Source organism: Drosophila teissieri, chromosome X (genome assembly GCF_016746235.2).
Source record: "Drosophila teissieri strain GT53w chromosome X, Prin_Dtei_1.1, whole genome shotgun sequence".
Classification (NCBI taxonomy): Eukaryota; Metazoa; Arthropoda; class Insecta; order Diptera; family Drosophilidae; genus Drosophila; species Drosophila teissieri.
In genome coordinates this window covers 12595068-12613931 of record NC_053034.1, presented here as the reverse complement: position 1 = coordinate 12613931, position 18864 = coordinate 12595068, and the positions used below count along the sequence as shown (strand labels likewise).

The following is an 18864-nucleotide window of genomic DNA, read 5'->3' as shown; positions in this document are numbered from 1 at the left end:
ACCAATTCTTCAACATATATTTTGAATCTGAAAGAAGCAATTACAACCAAAAATTTGGAACGGAATAAGTGTGTGCACCTCAAAAGACCTATCTCATCCCAATCAAGCCGCGTGTGCGTCGTCTTCGTGCATCTTCTGGAGATCGGCATCGGACATGGCCGAGGGTGGCATTATCCTGCCCTCTCCCATGGCATCGTGGTTCTTCTCACCGCCGGCTGGCAGGTTGAGGGGCAGATTCAGTTCCCTCAGGAAGCAGGTGAAGTTCACCACACGACCCTTGTTCAGGAAGGGGATCTTGGGGCACAGCTCGAAGGCGTGGTTCACGGGCAGCATGTTGCAACCCTTGCCGCAGGATACGTCGATGAAGTTCATCAGGTCGCACACCTCGATGTCATCGCACTCGTTCCGATTCAAAATCGAGAGTATATTGTCGATCAGCTCCAGCGAGAATGGCAGACGACAACCCCGCAGTGCCGATCTCACCTTGGACTCGGGCAGGAATGGCTGGTTGGTCGGGTTGATGTGATGGAAGTGCTCCATCAGATCATCCCGAGCATTCCACAGGGCTCTCTTCAGCTCCAGATGAGCCGCCGCCCGCACGGTGGATCGATCGCAGGCATTTGGTTGACTCTTCTCCGCGGAAAAGTGCCGGCAGAGGCTGACGATCTCGTGATCACTGACCTGGTTACCCATAATGCCGATGAGGGCGCCCTTGAAGCTCTCGAAGGATACAAAGACATCCCTCTTCTTCTCGAGATCCGTACAATCCGGTACACACGATCCCACAAACTCCGCCATGCGATTCTGCAGGGCACTCTTCACCTTCTCCATGATGAGGCCCACATTTGCATGGGTGAAGCTCTCCTGATGGTGCTCCATGTACATCAGGGTGTACTCATCCGCCGAGACAATGTGAAAGATGAAGTCCTTCAGCGACATGGTCGATCCGATGAAGAAGTTCCACGGCATGTAGTATTGCGGCTGCTTGCAGGAGAACCTCTCCTGTCCGGGCAACTCCAATCGCGTGCGCTTCATGAATTCGCCACCAAGGAATCCGGAGTTCCGCACGGCGATCTCCTGGATTTGCAGCGTATCGTCACATAGATAGTAGCTGATCACGAAGATTCGCTCGCAGTTCGCCTTGATGGTCGAGAGCATCTTGGCGCCAAAACGGAGCACATAACGATCGTATTTGATGAACTTCTTGAAGTCAGACTTTGGCGGCTTCGGTTCCACCGATATGCAATTGCCCACCGAATCCTCGTAGCTACCCCATCCATTGTAAGGTGGCAGTTGTCGTTCGGATCTGTGTTCGGCACAATCATCGGCTCTGGCGGGGATTGGCAGTGGGGTAAAGTCCTGTATGCCATAGCGCTGGCGGTAGTAGTTCTGGGTGAAGGGATCCAGTTCGGTTATCACCACCGCACGACCATAGGCGTTTATCACACTGCCTATCTGCAGATCCTTTTCCCTATAGTAATGGATCTCCTTGTTTCCGGTGTTCAGCGGATCCACGCAGTAGCGTACGTTGCGCATGTTGGTGCCCAGCACATTCAGCAGCGTCGTCGGAGTCATCTGACCTGGCAGCTGGAGTCCTTCGAATTCCTGGAAAACGGATATATGATAATTAATCATAAAATACGATCTTTTCGAACTGATTGTCCATCATAACTTGGCCAAAAAAGCGTAGAAAGACTGTTTTGTGTGGCTGCTGATCCTGCTGATTTTTGGAAATCCATACTTACCCGAGCCAAGCGTCCACGTTTGAGGAAAACGGTGGGCCCGTCGCGTCCTGAGTTGCGAATGTGTTGCTCCTTGATTTCGATGGTGTCATCGGAGAGGTAGTAGCACAGCTCCAGCTTGCGCACATCTCCGAACTCGGTTCTATCATCCCAGTACGCCTGAAACTTGAGTATTTGCCTGTCGTACTTGAGGAACTGGGCAAACGGATGGTTCTTCGGGATTAGGTTACCGGATCGCGGTTGGTTCTGACGCTTTCTCTGCTCCTCCGTGGGATCGCTATGATGAACGGACATTAAAATGGGTAGGTTATTGGTTTCCATTAAGGTTTACCATGGTGATTTGACCGGATCGGGAACAGTGATGCCCCGTGTATTCAAAAAATGCCTTGTAAACGGATCGCAACCGGTGATGTGATATTGTCGATCGAATATCTGAACAGTCTGATCCACGTTCAGATCGATTAGGGACATGAACTCGTTATCGCAGGGAGGCGCCTTCTGAACCCGCTGCCGATGAACCACGCATCCCTGCACAATCCCAGAGTTGTCCACCCGTGGTTCGTAGATCTCCAAAGTGCCATCCTCCAGATAGTAGTAGATCTTGACCTTGCGCACCAGGTACGGCGCATGGTAGACCTCCTGAAGGGTCTGCTTGAAGTAGGCATAGAAGCACAGCACCTTCTTGTCGTATGCCAGCCATGGGGGCATCCGGGGACCCGAACGGGGTGGATATATGGAGGAGGCCCCAACGGGGGGACAGCTGATGTCCACCGTAACGCCGCCCGATTCCACAGGAGGCGGTTGCTGGCGATCACTCAGCATGCTGAGTCCTTGGACATTGGCCAGCGATTGCGGCTTGGGGTAATGTCCCTTGGATACCTGTTACTCGCATACGCGTTTATATGGATACTGATCCTAAGTGATGCTCAATTCGAAGTACTTACATCGCGGAAGAGAGTCCCCGGAAGAAGGGGCATACCAGGAATGCGCAGCATGGTGTATTTTATTTGTTTCAACCTTCTCGCTTTGGATATATTTTGTAGCTTGGTGTATGCTCTAAATGTAATACAGAGCACTATTGAAGAAAATTCAAGTCGATTTCCTTCAGAGCCTACTGCTTTCCGCTTTTTATTTCTTCAAATTCGCGTCTTACACTTTCTATTTGAAGATTGACCTTGTTAAGAAAAATCCATTACTTGTATACTTTTCAAATGTCTTCCACAGTTTGCATTCAACTTTACTTCTTATTGTCAATGCATAAAATAATAATAATGTAATTATACGTCAAGAATCCAGTCAATGTTACATGGTAATGCTAATATGGTTAACAAAAACGAAGGGAGCGCAAATCAATGATTGTTTGATGCCTGAAGATAACTTATATTTTACCCAGTGACATTCAGTTTTGTTTTTATCTTATAATTACAATGTAAAATAATATCATTTTGCAATGGTATATGCGATGGTTTACTATTCGATACGTAAACTTATGCTTAATTGTGAGATAGTCTCGCAGCCCTATTGCTTTTGAGATTTCAAAAAATACATTTGTTGTTTTAAGTTATATTCTGGGAATTGTTTGTGGTATATGTATGTATGTATATATAATGGATAGCTGCTGGATGTTCCTTTTATTCGGAGGGAGTGAGATCGTTTTCAGGTTCGTTTTCGTTGAGAATTTGAGAAAGCAAATCGTAGAGTGGTTCTAAAATCTTTTTCGCTCCAGCATTGGTGAGATTCTTATAATCGAACATATCGTGATGACTGATGCTGCCGTCGCTCTGGACCAAACCCTTGTCAATGGCCACCGTCTGGACGCGATATAAGCCCTTGGTCAATCCATTGACCACCTCGTTGATGTTGGCATTCTTTTCGCGCAACTTATTGGGCTGCTGTCCACGCGGCAGTAGCGACTGCAAGGGAGAGATGGTAATGGTGAGGATTTACCGCGATTAAAGCTGGCTAATACCGCCCACTACTTACGGGAAGAACGATGTAGGCGTTGGGCAGCTTTTGGCGGATTTTCGTTACGTTTGCGAGCACACCTTCGGCCACTTCCTCCGCACTGTTCCGCACGTTATTGGTGCCCACATGCAGGACCACGATTTTGGGATTCACGTTGTCCAGCGCACCGTTTTCGATGCGCCACAGTACGTGCTCGGTGCAATCGTCGCGAATGCTGAAATTAAGGCAGTGCAGCGGTGCAAAGTACTGATTCCAAGCCTCCGAGTCCTGGACGGTTTCGAAGATGCAGTCACCCAGGAATATCACATCCGGATCCTTTTCGCGGCAATCAGAGATGAACCGGCGGTGTATGCTGTGCCAACGCTTGTCGCCATCCAGATCGGGCAATGGAGTGGGCAGCACACAGGGATTCATTTCGCTGGCGTGCTCAGATTCAGTAGCAGTGGGAGATTGAGTTTCAGTTAAATATTCCGATTCCTATTTTGATTCAATTGCAGTTTCAGCATGCGAATGAATTCCGCATCGGCGTCGGCTTAGTCCCACCGGATAATTATGCGTTTGGCTCGACTTACGGAGACGGCGTTGCAATAGTGGACAAACAATTCAACTGATATTCGCTAGCATAAACAGCTCCGTTCTGTTGTTTACTTCAATAAATCGTTTTTATGGCGAATATTGAAACTTGATTTCTTGTGCATATTTTCGCAAATGTGACCGCAGCGAGACCGTTCAAATATGCCATTATTTCTAGGAAAAAAAATATACTGAATTAAATACTGCCCCACGGGAAACGGTGGCATGAAAAATACAATTTAACTAGCTTGCAATAGAGTGCTTATCAAATATTCTATAATGATTTAACTGATTTTAGAAATATGCAAGTCGACCCTTCTTTATTTGTCAATTTGCTTAAAACTGTGGATCATCGTGAATTATCATTCAAATCATAAACTCTTTTCTTATAAGAACTGCATAATAACAATAACGCATAACTTGCCGTCGCTACCTTGACGCAACTTATTTTGAATCCAAGGCGCGGTCACACTTCAGCAATGACATAACCTAGTTATTGTCAAGAAACTGAAGTAAATTCGATTTCTTCGAAAACATAAATCGCAACTTGCGTTTGCGTTGCCGGCATGTTGAAGCTTAACCTTGTAAGCCAGCTGCGAACGACGTACAAGCGTTGCTTGGCCGGACAGTCGCAGCTGCAGCTAAATTCCACGGACGCAGAGCCGGCATATCCGGAGATTCAGGATCCGTCCTTCAAGGCGCGCAAGCAGAAGGATGCGGCCAACTGGCACGAGGAAATTCGCCAGGTGCCCACCGTGGAGGAGAAGATGATCAAGATCAATATTCCCCGCTATTACGGCTTCAAGGTGGTCGACTTCAACGACTCGAAAATCCCCTACAACGCACTGCCGCTCACGCAACATTATACGCGCACAGTGCTCGAGGATTTGCCATCTAAATCGGCGAAGACACAGGATCCCGAGCAGAAGGACCAGCCAAGCGAAGATGGTCTTTTCACGGCGGCTCGCGGGGATGTCATCGATGCCCTCGAATTTGCCCACGACTACTACAAGTGGGTAAAAAATGAGGCCCACTTTCAACGAACCGAGTTCTCATGCGAGTTGGTGGGCAGAAGCTTCACCAACTCACTTAAAAACTCTAATTGGTTGAAGTGGGCCGAGTTACAAGTTCGGTCGTCTGGTATTAATGTATTCTCTTCCATACCAAGCGTAGGCATCTGGAAAAGCAACCCAACGCTGCCGAACATAGCCCCGTTGAACGTGAGCGCATCCTAACGCAGATCATTGTGGAACAGCTGAACAGAGCTCTGTTGCAGTCCCTCAGCGAGGAGTACAAGCACCTGGATGAGGTCGAGGTCGACTACAATCCGCGCCACGAAGCCTTCTGGGCCGTTGGCGGCGTAGATCCACCCAAGAACGTGCAAAAATCAAAGAAGGGTCGGGAATGGCAGAAGGAGATGGCAAACGAGAGCGTCGATCGGCTGGTTCAGTATACGGGAGCACCGTACCTTGCCCTGCGCCATCGCAAGCAATTGGCGCCGTGGAAAACGGAAGCGGAAAGCCAAAACCTCGAGCTAAGCAAACAATTGCCCCGTTTCAAGCACGACCCGCGAACACTCGGCTACAGCACCAAGCATCAGCACGCCACCAATGTGCCAGGCTATTGGCCCAAAGGAAATGAGCACAACTTCGGTCTGCTCTCATTTCAATCTCGGGCAAACCTTCAACTCCGCCCGAAATCGTATGGTGAGCAGGATCTGCTAGAAGCTCTGCATTCACTGGCGATTAAATCGTCATACGCGTGGCTTTTGGCCCAGGCGAACTACAATGGCTTCAACACTTACAACGAACTGACCTATCCCATGAACACTCAAACTGTGATCACGAACGGCAGGGAATGGAGCTTCTACGAGTACCAGCTGAATACGCTGCTGCTGCACGGCAACAACGTGGATGCAAATCCCCGTGTCAACTTCTGTCGCGGTACAAAGCCACTTCCGCTTTACGCTGAGATTTCGACGAGCGGAAAGTGTGTTGACTTCAACGATAACGCACTGCGGCACCTGCTTAACTTCTATGCTAACGTGCCATCTATTCAGCGGAGTATTGGAGAGCAGCAGCCGTACGTTGCATCCGACGTCTCCGCCTATGAGAACGCCGAACAGCGTGACTTTATTAGCAAAACCTTCAAATATTTGGCATCCAACCGACCGCGACACTTGGAGTTACCTGAAATCTACCTGTGGGAGAAGCTATACAAGATTGATAACAACAATCGCGCCATGGAGGCCAAGCGACGCTTCTTCGAGCTGGACATCAATCCTTGGCAACGAACGCTGGACACACATGACAAGGAGTATGTTCCCCGGGCAGTTCGACCAGATGTCCCTAAGAATAAGAACAGGTTCAAGAAGACGTACTACCCTTAATTAAATGAATAAACATAAACACTTCCTAAGGTTAAACTTGTTAAAAACGCTGCCTTTCTAATGCAAAATAGGGAATTGGAATTTTTTCAATGATCAGTGCTGATGATGCTTAAATTCTTGCCAATGCAATGCTCGTTATCATTATTCAATTGTTTATGCAGCATATATTTATTCTAGATTCCATTGTTTATTTCATTTATCAGCAAACATACCGAAGTTATCTCAGAAAGTGGTTCAAATGCGGCTACACTGGGCCACAACAATATTTCTTGATCTGAATAGGGGTTTATAACACTATAGCCCCATAATATCATATATACTCTAATATTTATAGCACTAGTACATGATATTTAATATAGGTAGACTTAAAACTCTTAGTCTGGCAATATGTTAGTATTACTAACTCTGTTTCCTATTATTTAATTTATCATAATAGTTACAATGTTTATATTCCTATTTCCAAGTAGGGATTGCCACTTGTTAGTTATTTTGGTAACGTCTCAGCTAACCATATGGTATGTTGTAACGGCCGTGCGACGGTCACACTGGATCCGCATAGTTAGGCTCCAGTAAATAACCAGTTTGAGACTTTACGGTGGTGCGGAAACTCGTACCTGGCGCTTTGGTTGTCCAAAGGTAAAGCAGTAACCTGTTGCATGTATTTCTTCTTTTTTTTTTGGTAATAGTGGAAAGTGTAGTGCAGACAAGTCGAACATAACTGATATTCAGTCGAAATTCCGTTGGGCGAGTGCTAAAAATCTTGAATATTGATCGAGAGTGTGTGGATACGGTGAGCATTAGTGGGCAAACAAGTGTATTTGTGTATTTCTTGGTTTTTTCGTTTTTATTTTTGTGAAGCCCATCGGAGCTTATAGCGTTGTAACCCGTGTAAATATGTGTATAATAATTATGCCATAACAGTACTACATAGTACTACAAAAGTATGCTACTGATGATGTGGAACAAACCGACGGATTATCATAAATATGCCATGGACTCTCTGGAATGCCAGTGCAACATAGTGAAACCACATATTTGTCTATATCTGTATCTGTATCTATAGCTATGGCAATATCTATAGCTATTCCACTATTCCTCCCCCTCCGATCGCAAGCGAGCGATCCGATAAAAGACTGTGTTTATGCTTTGCATTCTGTGATCTCATGAATACGTGAAGTCAACATACAGCGAAATCTCCACCCAACCGACGTGCTTGCATGTGTATAGTTTAGTTTAAACAAAAAAGAATTAACCACCATGTTGAATGGCAGTTAATTCCTATTGTTTTCAAGCCAATTCTCCATACGGGCTGGCGATGTCGATGTCGCAGTCGATGTCGCTGTCCCAGAAATACCGTTCGATCAAGCCTCATATCTCGGTGTCCCAGAATTCCAGTTCTTTGCCCACACTTTTTATAGATATGAGCGGACTTTTATGATCTTGACATGTTTTGGTCTACCACCATGATCCAAATAAAGCCCAGATCGAAACCCTTTAATATTTTGGCACTTTATATGTTTCTAATTGAGTTCATGTTATCTAAACTTCAATTTGCCCCAGAGCAGTTCCATGACGGTTATGTTATGTGGATGTTTGGCGCTATTTAAATGGCTCTCGAATCCGAAACCGTTAAGGCGATTGATGAGTTTGACCTCCTAAAGCTGAAGAAATGCGGTTCTATCTTTAGATACTCATGTGCATACATACATACGTAGTAAAGCAAACTCGTGTTATAATAGTTACACCATTCATAACTCAACAAGTGCTGCACAGATTTTCTTGATCTTGGTCTTGTTTTGAAGGTTGAATTAGCACTTCCCATAGTTATGGGGGTAGATTGTTTTTATTTTAATATCTACACACATGATGGAAAGTAATCCTGCGTTTATTGGTAGTCCTTTTGGGTCATAATCATTTCGGATTAATCTTGGAGCCATGGATGATAAGGAACACGAATTGTCGACGAGAGTGGCGAAAAACGAGGAGTACGAGGACGACGAGAAGCTCAATGAGTTATCCTTTTGTTTTGTTCGGGTAAGTTTTGCATTTGAATCGAATTTATGTTTATATGCATTAAGCGATAAGAAAATCCCATATATACCCAATTATATTCTTCATGTAGACTATATCTATATCTGTAATACTCAGCAAAGCAAATTGTTATCACTTCAAACCATAAATGGTTGTATCACTCAAAAGTTTCTTTTGTGGAATTTTTGATTCTGAACACTGAGTCATAATTTTCAGGGATTGCTATCATGACTAATGACGTACAGGAATCCGCCAATAAAAGCAAATATCCCCACAACACAGCCATAAATTCGTGTATATATTCAGATGAAATCATTCTAATCCATGTGACTATCATTTACCATCTCATTTCTAGGGTTCAGATCCACGAGCTGCAACATGCCGCAGCAAACTGCAAAACAGGCGTTGCAAGTTAAACAAAGAAATAAATAAGGAACTCCGCCTTCGAGCTGGTGCTGAGAATCTATACAAGGTGAGTACCTTCCCTTATCACTCCAAACCTATACCTATACCAAACTATATGCATGTACCTTGTATATATTCAGGCCACATCGAACCGCAAACTGCGCGACACAGTTGCCTTGGAACTGAGCTTTGTCAACTCAAATTTGCAACTGCTGAAGGAGCAGCTAGCCGAGTTGAATTCGTCGGTGGAAATCTATCAAAGCGAAAGGTGAGACAAGATGATCCTTAAATGGGTGGAAAGAGCCAAGGATTGTCCTTTGATGATATCATACAATAATGCTATAATACTTCCCAGTCACAATGGAATTATGCCGATGATACCACTGGGCCTGAAGGAAACCAAGGAGATCAACTTCATGGAACCCTTTTCCGACTTCATCCTGGAACACTACAGCGAGGAGCCCTCGATGTACATTGATGCCATAGCAGACATGACGGACACGAGACAGGTAACCGCTCATATCGCATACTTGTAAGTACAACTAATCCAATCCCTCTATCCCTATAGGCATCCAAAACGCCGTCACGAGATGCCCTCGGCGTGGCCCTACTGTTCCGCTACTACAACACGCTGTATTACGTGGAACGTCGCTTCTTTCCGCCGGATCGTAACCTGGGCGTATACTTCGAGTGGTACGACTCGCTCACGGGCGTTCCCTCGTGCCAGCGGACCATTGCCTTCGAGAAGGCCTGCACCCTGTTCAATCTGGGCGGCATATATACACAGATCGGCGCTCGACACGATCGCACCACGGAACGGGGTCTGGACCTGGCCGTGGATAGTTTTCTACGGGCCGCCGGAGTTTTTCGTCACATCTACGATACGTTCACGAATGCACCATCGATGGACCTGAAGCCACAGGTCCTGGACGTTCTCGTTTCGCTGATGCTCTCCCAGGCGCGGGAATGCCTCTTCGAGAAACTGCAGCTGCAAATCGAGGCAATGAGCGTGAGTATCCATAAGTATGCCTGCCACATAAACGTAGATACATAATTGTCCCATCTATGTACCAATTAGTTCGATTGCCAGGCGTTTCGGGATCTCGCTGGCGAGGCTGCACAAATATCGCACGAGTACAATGAGATGCACAAGAATATCCAGGCAAACGATACGCACACCTATCTTCCGGAATGCTGGGCTGGTCTGGTGCCAGTCAAGGCGGAACTCTACAAAGGTAGAATGGGTTACCATCTCGAAATGGGAATATACTTATGTATGATTGTACACACCACCAGCATTCGCACATTTCTACAAGGCACGCAGCATAGATGCGACGGACGAGCTGAAGGCATCCAAGTCAAGTCAAAGGAACCAGGAATCCTTCATCGGCAATTCCCAGGAGGTGGAGCGCATCACAACCGCCGACTATGGATCCAGCGATGAGGCGGCCACCTCCATTGTCAACAAACTGGCCCACTTGAAGGAGGCACTGGCCAGCATCGAAGAAGCCCAGCGATTGCAGCGGATGTGCAGGTTCTTGAAGGTAAATATATCCATACGTATAAAATATATACATTATATATTCATATACACAAAATATATCTGGTTTTATATCTGAACTCTTTATCTTTAATCTTTAAGAACAAGGCATCGCTGACCGAAGTCATGAAGGAGGTGCACTCCAAGTCGCAGGAGGAGCTCGAGAAGTTCAGACTGCAAGCTTCAGCCAATAACATCGAAGAGGGCGATCTTCTAGAGCGATCGGTTGAAGGTAGTATACATATCCTACTCTTGATAGGCTGATGTGTTCATGTATATCATCCATATCCCCAGCATCTTCGAAGTTCACGTTATCCCTCACCGGACCCGACTTCACATCGCACAAAGTTAAGGATCCCTTCAAGCGCCTGGGTCCGATAGCAATATTTTCAGCGAGACGCCACTGGACTGCTCCGAGATGTGTGCGCTTGCAGAAGGGATCCTCCCTGTATCACAGCGTGCCCAGCAATAACAACAAGTGTCCGTTGGACAACGATGACGAGGAGCACGATGGTGGATACAATCTGTACAAGGAGGAGTTTGAGAACTTTGGCTTCCATGTGCGCGGCGATGCTCCGGTGATCATTGCCCACGTTGAGATTAATTCACTGGCAGACGTAAGTGAAGACCTCTTCCATCGATTCGTATACTGTAGGGACTATTTTCAGCTTGGCGGCATCAAGGAGGGCGACTTCATAGTCGAGATAGCCGGCGTGGATGTGAAGTGGTACTCGCATCAGCAGGTGGTGCAGCTCATACAATCCTGCGGCTCCACACTCGAGCTGAGAGTGATAACGCCCATGGATCGCAACTACTTAAAGGTGCCCACACTCAATCAATCAAATTGAATAATACGTTGACTAATACACCTGGTTTACCCGCAGCCATTGTCGTCGAAGGGCTCATTATCAACGCTATCGGCGGCCAGTTCATCGGGCATTTCATCCGGATTTCCCAGTCCCACAAGTATTGCGGCCAAGCCCAAGCTCCACCTGAAGACATCCTCTAGTTCGCGACCCGCTGGCAGCGTATCATCCAGTTCGTGGAATCCGTTTCGACGAACGCCTAGCTTAGCTAAAATATTTTAAGTAGCCACCAGTTTTATTTTGTGTTTTTTTGCTCTTAAGGCAATGGCCATTTCAAGTTAAAAAGAATGTTGTGTAGTGTAAGTTAAGCAATAAACTTAATGATTTTTTAAAAGCTTTTCTATTACCCATAATTTATTTTATTATTATTGATTCAATCGGTCCCAATCACCCATTGATAATAAGCTATATGAAAAACGATTCAAATAAATGTTTTTAATGTTTTATCGAATTTATTATATATATTTTTACAATTTTTGACATCTACATTTTAATTAAATCATTGCGATCCGAGAACATACCCAAGAAATGATATCAAGATTTCAGTTTTTATGCTGAGAGTCGTAGGGAATTGCGGACTTTTTGAAATAGCTTGGCATCCAATCCACTTCTCTATTGCAAATTCTCAAATTACAATTTTAACCGAATGCTTACAATTTATATTAATTAATCACACCAACGACTATGACCCAACGTGTTTAAGAATATTGTTGTTTTAACTGGAGGATACTGCTATAAGATTACTTCGGACGCTTTCCATACACATTTGAATATAGGTTCTTGTTATCGGGGTGATGTCTTTATGCGTTCGCAGTTTGCTATCCAAAGAACAGCCAACTTATGCACAGGAGGGCCAGATACAAAAACAGCTTAGACAGGGTCTGCTCATCCTCATATTGCGTTGTTCCCCGATTAGCAGCTAAATAAATGGGCAAACGTTATTTCATTTCAATCATTTTACTATTGAGTTGGTCAGTAACCTACCAGCCGGACGTGGTTCGCCAAAGTTCAGCGACGATGTTATGAATCCGAAAGGAAAAGCTCCAATGCCAAAGGACATGTGAAAACCGTCGCCGAATCCGAATCCAGGGAATCCGGGAACAGGATCTGGTTCTGTACGGTGACCAGCGGGGCGTGGTGGAACTTTGTTACTGTAAAACACATGTAAGTGGGTTTATTAAACAATATTAGCTACCTCTACAAACAATCCAATATTCATATTGGAATGCAAACCTACCGAGGATCTTCCTGGTGTGTACTATTTCTTCCATACAGCGGGATGACCTTATCCTTATCGACGGCAGCCTTGCAAACGGGACAGAGTTTGCGATTGGGACGCGTCAAGAGCCACTGATGCAGACACGGCCAGCAGAAGAGATGGCCGCACATGCTGACCACAGCATCTTTGGCAGTGTCCAGGCATATGTTACACTCATAAAGCGATTCGTCAGGAGTCGGTTCCTTCTCCTTCTCCTTTTCATTAGATTTCGAGTCACTTTCGGTGCCGGCGGATGGATAGCCACCCTTCAGATCGGCCTTATTGCCACCGGAGAGGTAGTCCCCAGTAAAGGAATACGATGTGTTGGATGTATTCGCTGCTGATGCCGTCGAATCAGCTGGAATCGAGGTACCCAGTGGGCGCAATTGACTTGTAGAGGACTCCTCAACCAGGGGCTCTGTGATATCCCGAGTCCAGGCGATCTTGTCGTAGCTCACGTTGTCGGGCAAAGTGGATGAGGACGATGATGCACCGGTTGATGTGGTGGGCAGCTCCGCTGTATTTGCCATTTTCGGTTCCTCCATGGTTTGCCCAGGGTGCTGATACAGCCTTTAGTCGTTCAAACTGCAACGGGACGTTGGATGATTTAGAAAACCGAATTTTCGCGGAACTTGAAGATTATGAAAAAAGTGTAGAAAATGACAAGCTGAGTAAATTTCTGTACAATCTGTTTCGTCTCAATTGACAAGTGGATTTCAAACCTACTCATATTGGACCTTTGATTTCCCCAGGGTCCGTACTGTGTTAAATATGACTTAATTTAATTAAATACATCAAGCGCAGTTTGAAGGGGATTTCCCCGAGTTCCATAGCAGTCAGCATTTGTCCGGCCAGAGGGGGTGTTTATGGCTTTGAAAACCGCCCAAAGGGCGTATTTAACACCAGGACTTCAAGGATAATGCCTTGAACATTTCCATTGACTGCACCCATCGAATTTTAACCAGAAAAGTGCAATTTCGGTAGAATTGTGATGGCAAACAAGGCGGTATACCTGCTTATGTACCTGCCACTTATGTGCGTACTTATGTACACATCTGTACACACACACACATGTATATATAGGTCGAGAAGGCTTCCATCTACCTGTTACATACATATGTACATTAAACCCGATTATATGGACCTTTATACAATACGTGTAGCTGTTATAAATGTCACATGATGTTTTCTTGGAGCACTTCGTATTAGAGTCAAGGAATTTTATGCTCGTATTTAGTCACATACCGTGCAAAAACATATATGTATGTACACATATCAACTGCCAGAGATGGCTTTTAAACTTAATAATACCATATATTAATAATACTATATATTACTTCCTGGTGTAGAGCGAAAAGTATAACTTCTCGAAATTACATACATTGTAGTTGTATTGTTTTGCAAAACCTGACTTGTTTGCCCTCATTCTATTGTTCATTTTCGCTCACTTTTTGCTTCTACTTGCCGTGCTAAATATTGTTAAATCGAATCGAAGTATGTTGGTAAAGTGGTTGTGTGGATAAATGGGTTGTGTTACGGTAAAATTGGTAATTTATCAATTGACGTCTTAACACCTCAAAACAATTGCAATGACGATACCTGACCGAGGCCGATAGACCTTTACCCTATCGGAAAATAGCTGTCTCCATAACAACCCGTTTCCACCGGACCAGAGTCCATTCTCCCGTTCGATAACTATCGAGTAACACCCAAACTGTCCAATCACAAGGAATCTTTTGTAAAGTGATCAGCCTTAAATTGATTTGTACACAAAAGAAACTACTAAACGCAGTTAGAAGACTAAACACTATTCTAAAACAGCTGTTGTGGGCAATGAACAACCGATAGCTGGACTCACTCGACCATCCCTAGTTTTTACAGATGTGTTCACAGCAGTGCTCAAGAATTCAATAATATTATTGATATTTTGATTCCAATATCTAGGAAGTCATAACAAGGAACAGCTGATTGGTGCAATGTCCAAGTATCTATTGACGTTACTGCCGCAATCGATAGTTTACCCACTGTGCATGAATCACACGACCATCCCTAATTCGAACTGACTTCTTTCAAAACAAAGCAAAGGGAAGTAAAAGCTTTTCTTAATTTATAAGTTGGTTTCCCATTACTGACTCTGTTGCAATGAGCTGCTTTGGCTGCGGTCGTAAATATGGCCTATTCTGCAAGGAGGCAAGTGTCATCAAACCCATGCAAACATATATATATATCACATATTAACAATGTATCCAATCCGAAATTATAGTATGGATGCCCCAACTGCGGCTACTCATACTGCTCCAAGTGCTTGAAGAGACCAATGCCCGTGCCACGCCACTCAGGAAAGGAGCTCAATGTGTGCCTCATATGCTACGATAAGCTGTCCAAACTGCAGGCGAGCGCCGATGCCGAGAAAGTCATAGACTGTGAAGCTCTGCCGGGGGTCTTAGTCACCAAAATTAACCTGCCTCCTCCCTCCAAGAGTTCAGAGGGCGCCGATGCACTATTCAAGTACCTAAAACACATTACAACATCGAATCTGAAACTATAATTTAATTAATTGCAGTGACAGTCTGCCTGTGGAGGAGCTGCCCCAGGCATTGGTTCCAAGCTCCAGTTCGTCGCCACATTCCAAAGATCATAAAGATCATATTGATGAGAACCTGGACAGTGAATTGACGAAACGAATGCAGGACTATAAACGAGTGGATGCCACCGATGACGAGATCCGCGCCCGTCTGGCGAATCTCACCGGCATGCCGCATACAAAGAGCTACGATAAGAAGGATCTGCTACTATCTACCGACCAAAGAAACGATCAAGAGAAGATGAGGGACTTGCTCGAACAGTTCGTGGAGGAAACCCAACTAGATCAAAATATCAGTAGGCAGAGGGATGACTCAATTTCCGACATTGAGAGACGTCTTCGAGCACTGCGCGACACACCCGTCGATTCGGATGCAGGCCCATCGAGATCCCAGGTGGGCGGTACCGTGGACAACGAGGAGGATGACGAGTCACTTCTACAAAACATATTGAAAAAGGTTTGCATTTATTTACACACTAGTATTATTTTCTTTCTAAGACAAATTACCATTTTGTTTGCAGTATGTAGCAGAATCGCGCTTACCAGAAACTTCCGAGAATGAAATTAGTCCAATTAATACTGAGTCGCCAGGCCACACCGAAGAATTGCCCTGGTGCAACATTTGTAACGAAGATGCTGACTTCCGATGCCACGGATGCGGTGGGGAACTCTTTTGCACTCTGTGCTATAAGGAGTGCCACGATGATGACGAGGAATACCGCGCTCACGTTAAGGAAAAATATTCAGCTCCGCCAAAGCTTAAAGAAAATCATTTCTAATTGTTAGCGTTTACTTGACTGTAAGCAAATTTTTGTTTAATTATAGATTGTTTTCAACAAATGCTTTACTATTAACTTGTGTGGTGCTAGCTCGCTCATATTTGTGCAGCAATATTGTTCCCTCTTTTTCAGTTGTGAGCTAAAACAGGTAGGCACGTAATAGGTTCAGAAACATAGTGTGGTTTCTTCACCTTCAAGGCTTTAAGCATGCAAAAACTGCATTAAAATTATCGCAAAGTATAAAGCACCTGCTTTAGGATTAATTTTCCAAGAAAAAATGTGAAAAATCCAAAGACTCACGAACGAATTCCCCAACAGCTGGCAATTTTACAAACAGGTGATTTAATGTTCAACATTATAAACGTAACTCGGGTGCATTTAAGTCATGTATGTGAAATGGTGCTTTTCTTTTGGCCTTCATTGGTCCTCGACCTCCTCCTCGATATTGTAAAAGTGAGGCCATGTCTGTATCTCCTCGTACAATCGCCGACCAGGACTTTCTGTTGAATTGCACTGGCAGTGACAAATTAATCTATAGTCTGTGGATATGTGGCCATCCTCCACGCCGCGCGCCAACAAATTGCGGCACATATTCAAGGCGTCTGTCGTCGGAAGTTCTTTCATGAAGCATCCAATAAAGCTGATCCCCAGCGAGATCTTGTTGTATCCCAGTGTGTGGGCGCCCACCGATTGCCAGCCGCGTCCCTCGTAGATGTTGCCATCGCAGCCGATCAGGAAGTTGTACGCAATGTCATTCCATCCTCGGGACTCAATGTGGAAGCACTGAAATGTATGTATAATTCTTGATTATATAGTAAAGAACTTACTAGGTTTAAGATACTTACCTGCATATCACGGATAAGCCTTACGTTGATCGCACGCTTTTCTGAGCTCTCGGTAGCTGTGTGTACTGCGTGGGAGAAAAACAATTAAATAATCAAGGTTTTAAACGTATTTGAAAAGAGTTTTATTACGATATATTTGAAGTCTGTGCGTGCCAAGTATGCTGGTCAAATCAAATGTTACATTTATTGCGTCATACTTTTACACACATCTTGTTTTATAATCAATAATCACACCCATCAAATGGTTAAAGCTTGCAGTACACTTGAATACTCACAGATAACAACATATTTAACAGGTAGTTGTAAAGGCAGCGGATCCTCCATGGGCCTCTGCGCCAGCCAGGAAGAGCGCGGAATGATGGAGCACAGCTCCTTGGGTATTTTGAATTCTGTAAGTGAAATCGGTATCCTATGGTTAACGTGCAAGACTTCCCTGCCGAATGGTAGCTTACTTTGGCGCCTGATGAACACATCTGAGCGCACCCTCTCCTCCGACTCGTCCTGGTAGTCGTCCTCGAAATGTGTTGGAGTTTTGGGAGCGCCATCTCTCGATGGCGAAACATGACGCCGATCTCTTCGGTTTTGGGTAAAGCTATCGGCTATGATTTGTATATTTCCATTGATATTGGTAACATTGCCGATATGGACGTTTGTAGAGTTGCTTATATTAACGTTGCCCAATGTCTGAATGCTGTTGATCGAGTTCATAAGGTCCCTTATGGTATCGCTGATGACTGAGTGTTTTTTGGTAGCTTTAAGGAGGATAATGGATGTTAATGATTAAATTTGGTAACTTGTTGGTAGTTCTACGCACCGATTTGAGTGCCTAGTGTCATGGTGCTAATTTCTTCGCTGGTATTTTGATCGGTGTCTTCGTCCTCCTCGGTATAATCGTAGTCCAAGCTGTCCACAACCGAGGACTCGGCGATGGACTCCAGTTCCTCATCCTCCTGACTGGCCAACCATTCACGTGTGCGCTCCTCGCTCAACTTCTTGATTCCTGATTCGGTCATATCCGTAGTTTTGGCTTCTGTTTGCTGCCAATAAATGCGCGTGTATCTCTCGGCTGTCCTCTACTTTGTTTATCAATATTGTGAGTTAGAACTACTCTATTCTCTGATTAGTGGTCGTGTCGTGTCCACCTCGGACGATAAGATAAGGACGTTCCACAGGCTATCCACCATTATATGCGTAGGTGCCGTGGTGAAATGCTTTATTGCATATCAGTCGACTTGGGGCTTTTTTTATTGCATATTTAGTCATATATGTTAATTATTGTCATGGGTATCGAGGATCAGTCTAGACATCGATAAGAATTATCGATGTTTGCTTTAAAAACGATTCCACTATTTTTTAAGCAAGAACGGTGCGAACACACTGAGCCGCATCCACTAATTGAGTTTCGGAATTCGATAGGTGCTTCATTAACCAATTGTTTTTAATACCAATAAATATAAATGTTGAAATGATCTTTCTGTGACGGGTTTGCCCATTAATTATATATATATATAATGATGATGATATATATATATATTTGAAAATATACGAGTCAGCACATCTTTGAGCATTAGTCATGGGCTAGAGGTACTCTAGATAAAACACCGAAAGTTAATTCATGCGCTGTAAACATTAACTCGACCACTTTCGCATATGCGCTGTTTCTCCCTCCAAGCCTCTTAATTACTTTCCTCTTTATTCAAAATATATATTATTATAAACTCTGTTTATGTCTTGTTCTGGTGTGACCAGATTACCAGTGGAGTTCGATAATAAAAAAGGCGGCAATGGTCACACGCACATCCAACATAAAAAACATAAGGAATTTATGAAAATGGAAGAGAAAACCATTCTCTTTATGTAAAAACTGAAAATTTCCACTCTCTTAGG

At 44.6% G+C, this 18864-nt stretch overlaps 7 protein-coding genes across 9 annotated transcripts; 3 read left to right on the top strand and 4 right to left on the bottom strand.

Moving 5' to 3' along the window:
- Positions 1–3: 3 nt before the first annotated feature.
- Positions 4–2835, bottom strand: LOC122623999 (EF-hand domain-containing family member C2). The gene is made up of 4 exons (XM_043803412.1): positions 2687–2835; positions 2074–2621; positions 1746–2019; positions 4–1605 (listed from the first exon to the last, which is right to left on the bottom strand). The coding sequence occupies exons 1-4, from the start codon at positions 2735–2737 to the stop codon at positions 103–105; spliced, it is 2376 nt and encodes a 791-aa protein (XP_043659347.1). The 5' UTR covers positions 2738–2835; the 3' UTR covers positions 4–102.
- A 263-nt stretch (positions 2836–3098) lies between these two features.
- Positions 3099–4427, bottom strand: LOC122624221 (platelet-activating factor acetylhydrolase IB subunit beta homolog). Its single transcript, XM_043803698.1, has 2 exons — positions 3726–4427; positions 3099–3655 (listed from the first exon to the last, which is right to left on the bottom strand). The coding sequence occupies exons 1-2, from the start codon at positions 4119–4121 to the stop codon at positions 3374–3376; spliced, it is 678 nt and encodes a 225-aa protein (XP_043659633.1). The 5' UTR covers positions 4122–4427; the 3' UTR covers positions 3099–3373.
- Positions 4428–4727: 300 nt separating this feature from the next.
- On the top strand, positions 4728–6716 carry LOC122623814 (39S ribosomal protein S30, mitochondrial). The gene is made up of 2 exons (XM_043803157.1): positions 4728–5292; positions 5454–6716. The coding sequence occupies exons 1-2, from the start codon at positions 4847–4849 to the stop codon at positions 6667–6669; spliced, it is 1662 nt and encodes a 553-aa protein (XP_043659092.1). The 5' UTR covers positions 4728–4846; the 3' UTR covers positions 6670–6716.
- A 479-nt stretch (positions 6717–7195) lies between these two features.
- LOC122624090 (rhophilin-2-A) lies at positions 7196–11845 on the top strand. Of its 2 annotated transcripts, none has more exons than XM_043803528.1 (12): positions 7196–7305; positions 8565–8703; positions 9056–9172; positions 9246–9373; positions 9461–9614; positions 9674–10114; positions 10184–10340; positions 10402–10649; positions 10748–10877; positions 10940–11262; positions 11314–11466; positions 11530–11845. In XM_043803528.1, exons 2-12 carry the CDS (start codon positions 8605–8607, stop codon positions 11731–11733), a joined length of 2154 nt encoding a protein of 717 aa, XP_043659463.1. In that variant the 5' UTR covers positions 7196–7305; positions 8565–8604; the 3' UTR covers positions 11734–11845. The 2 variants fall into 2 exon arrangements, with proteins under 2 accessions (XP_043659463.1, XP_043659464.1); XM_043803529.1 differs by lacking the exon at positions 7196–7305 and adding an exon at positions 7323–7459.
- Positions 11846–11941: 96 nt separating this feature from the next.
- On the bottom strand, positions 11942–14368 carry LOC122623619 (E3 ubiquitin-protein ligase RNF185-like). Of its 2 annotated transcripts, none has more exons than XM_043802875.1 (4): positions 14235–14368; positions 12749–13354; positions 12496–12662; positions 11942–12430 (listed from the first exon to the last, which is right to left on the bottom strand). In XM_043802875.1, exons 2-4 carry the CDS (start codon positions 13312–13314, stop codon positions 12330–12332), a joined length of 834 nt encoding a protein of 277 aa, XP_043658810.1. In that variant the 5' UTR covers positions 13315–13354; positions 14235–14368; the 3' UTR covers positions 11942–12329. The 2 variants fall into 2 exon arrangements, with proteins under 2 accessions (XP_043658810.1, XP_043658811.1); XM_043802876.1 differs by having other exon boundaries at positions 14218–14356.
- Positions 14369–14583: 215 nt separating this feature from the next.
- LOC122624426 (abscission/NoCut checkpoint regulator) lies at positions 14584–16193 on the top strand. The gene is made up of 4 exons (XM_043803959.1): positions 14584–14959; positions 15033–15277; positions 15333–15810; positions 15875–16193. Exons 1-4 carry the CDS (start codon positions 14912–14914, stop codon positions 16130–16132), a joined length of 1029 nt encoding a protein of 342 aa, XP_043659894.1. The 5' UTR covers positions 14584–14911; the 3' UTR covers positions 16133–16193.
- A 264-nt stretch (positions 16194–16457) lies between these two features.
- LOC122623943 (peptidoglycan-recognition protein LE) lies at positions 16458–18279 on the bottom strand. Its single transcript, XM_043803341.1, has 5 exons — positions 17792–18279; positions 17430–17729; positions 17253–17366; positions 16978–17042; positions 16458–16915 (listed from the first exon to the last, which is right to left on the bottom strand). Exons 1-5 carry the CDS (start codon positions 17988–17990, stop codon positions 16550–16552), a joined length of 1044 nt encoding a protein of 347 aa, XP_043659276.1. The 5' UTR covers positions 17991–18279; the 3' UTR covers positions 16458–16549.
- Positions 18280–18864: the final 585 nt, after the last annotated feature.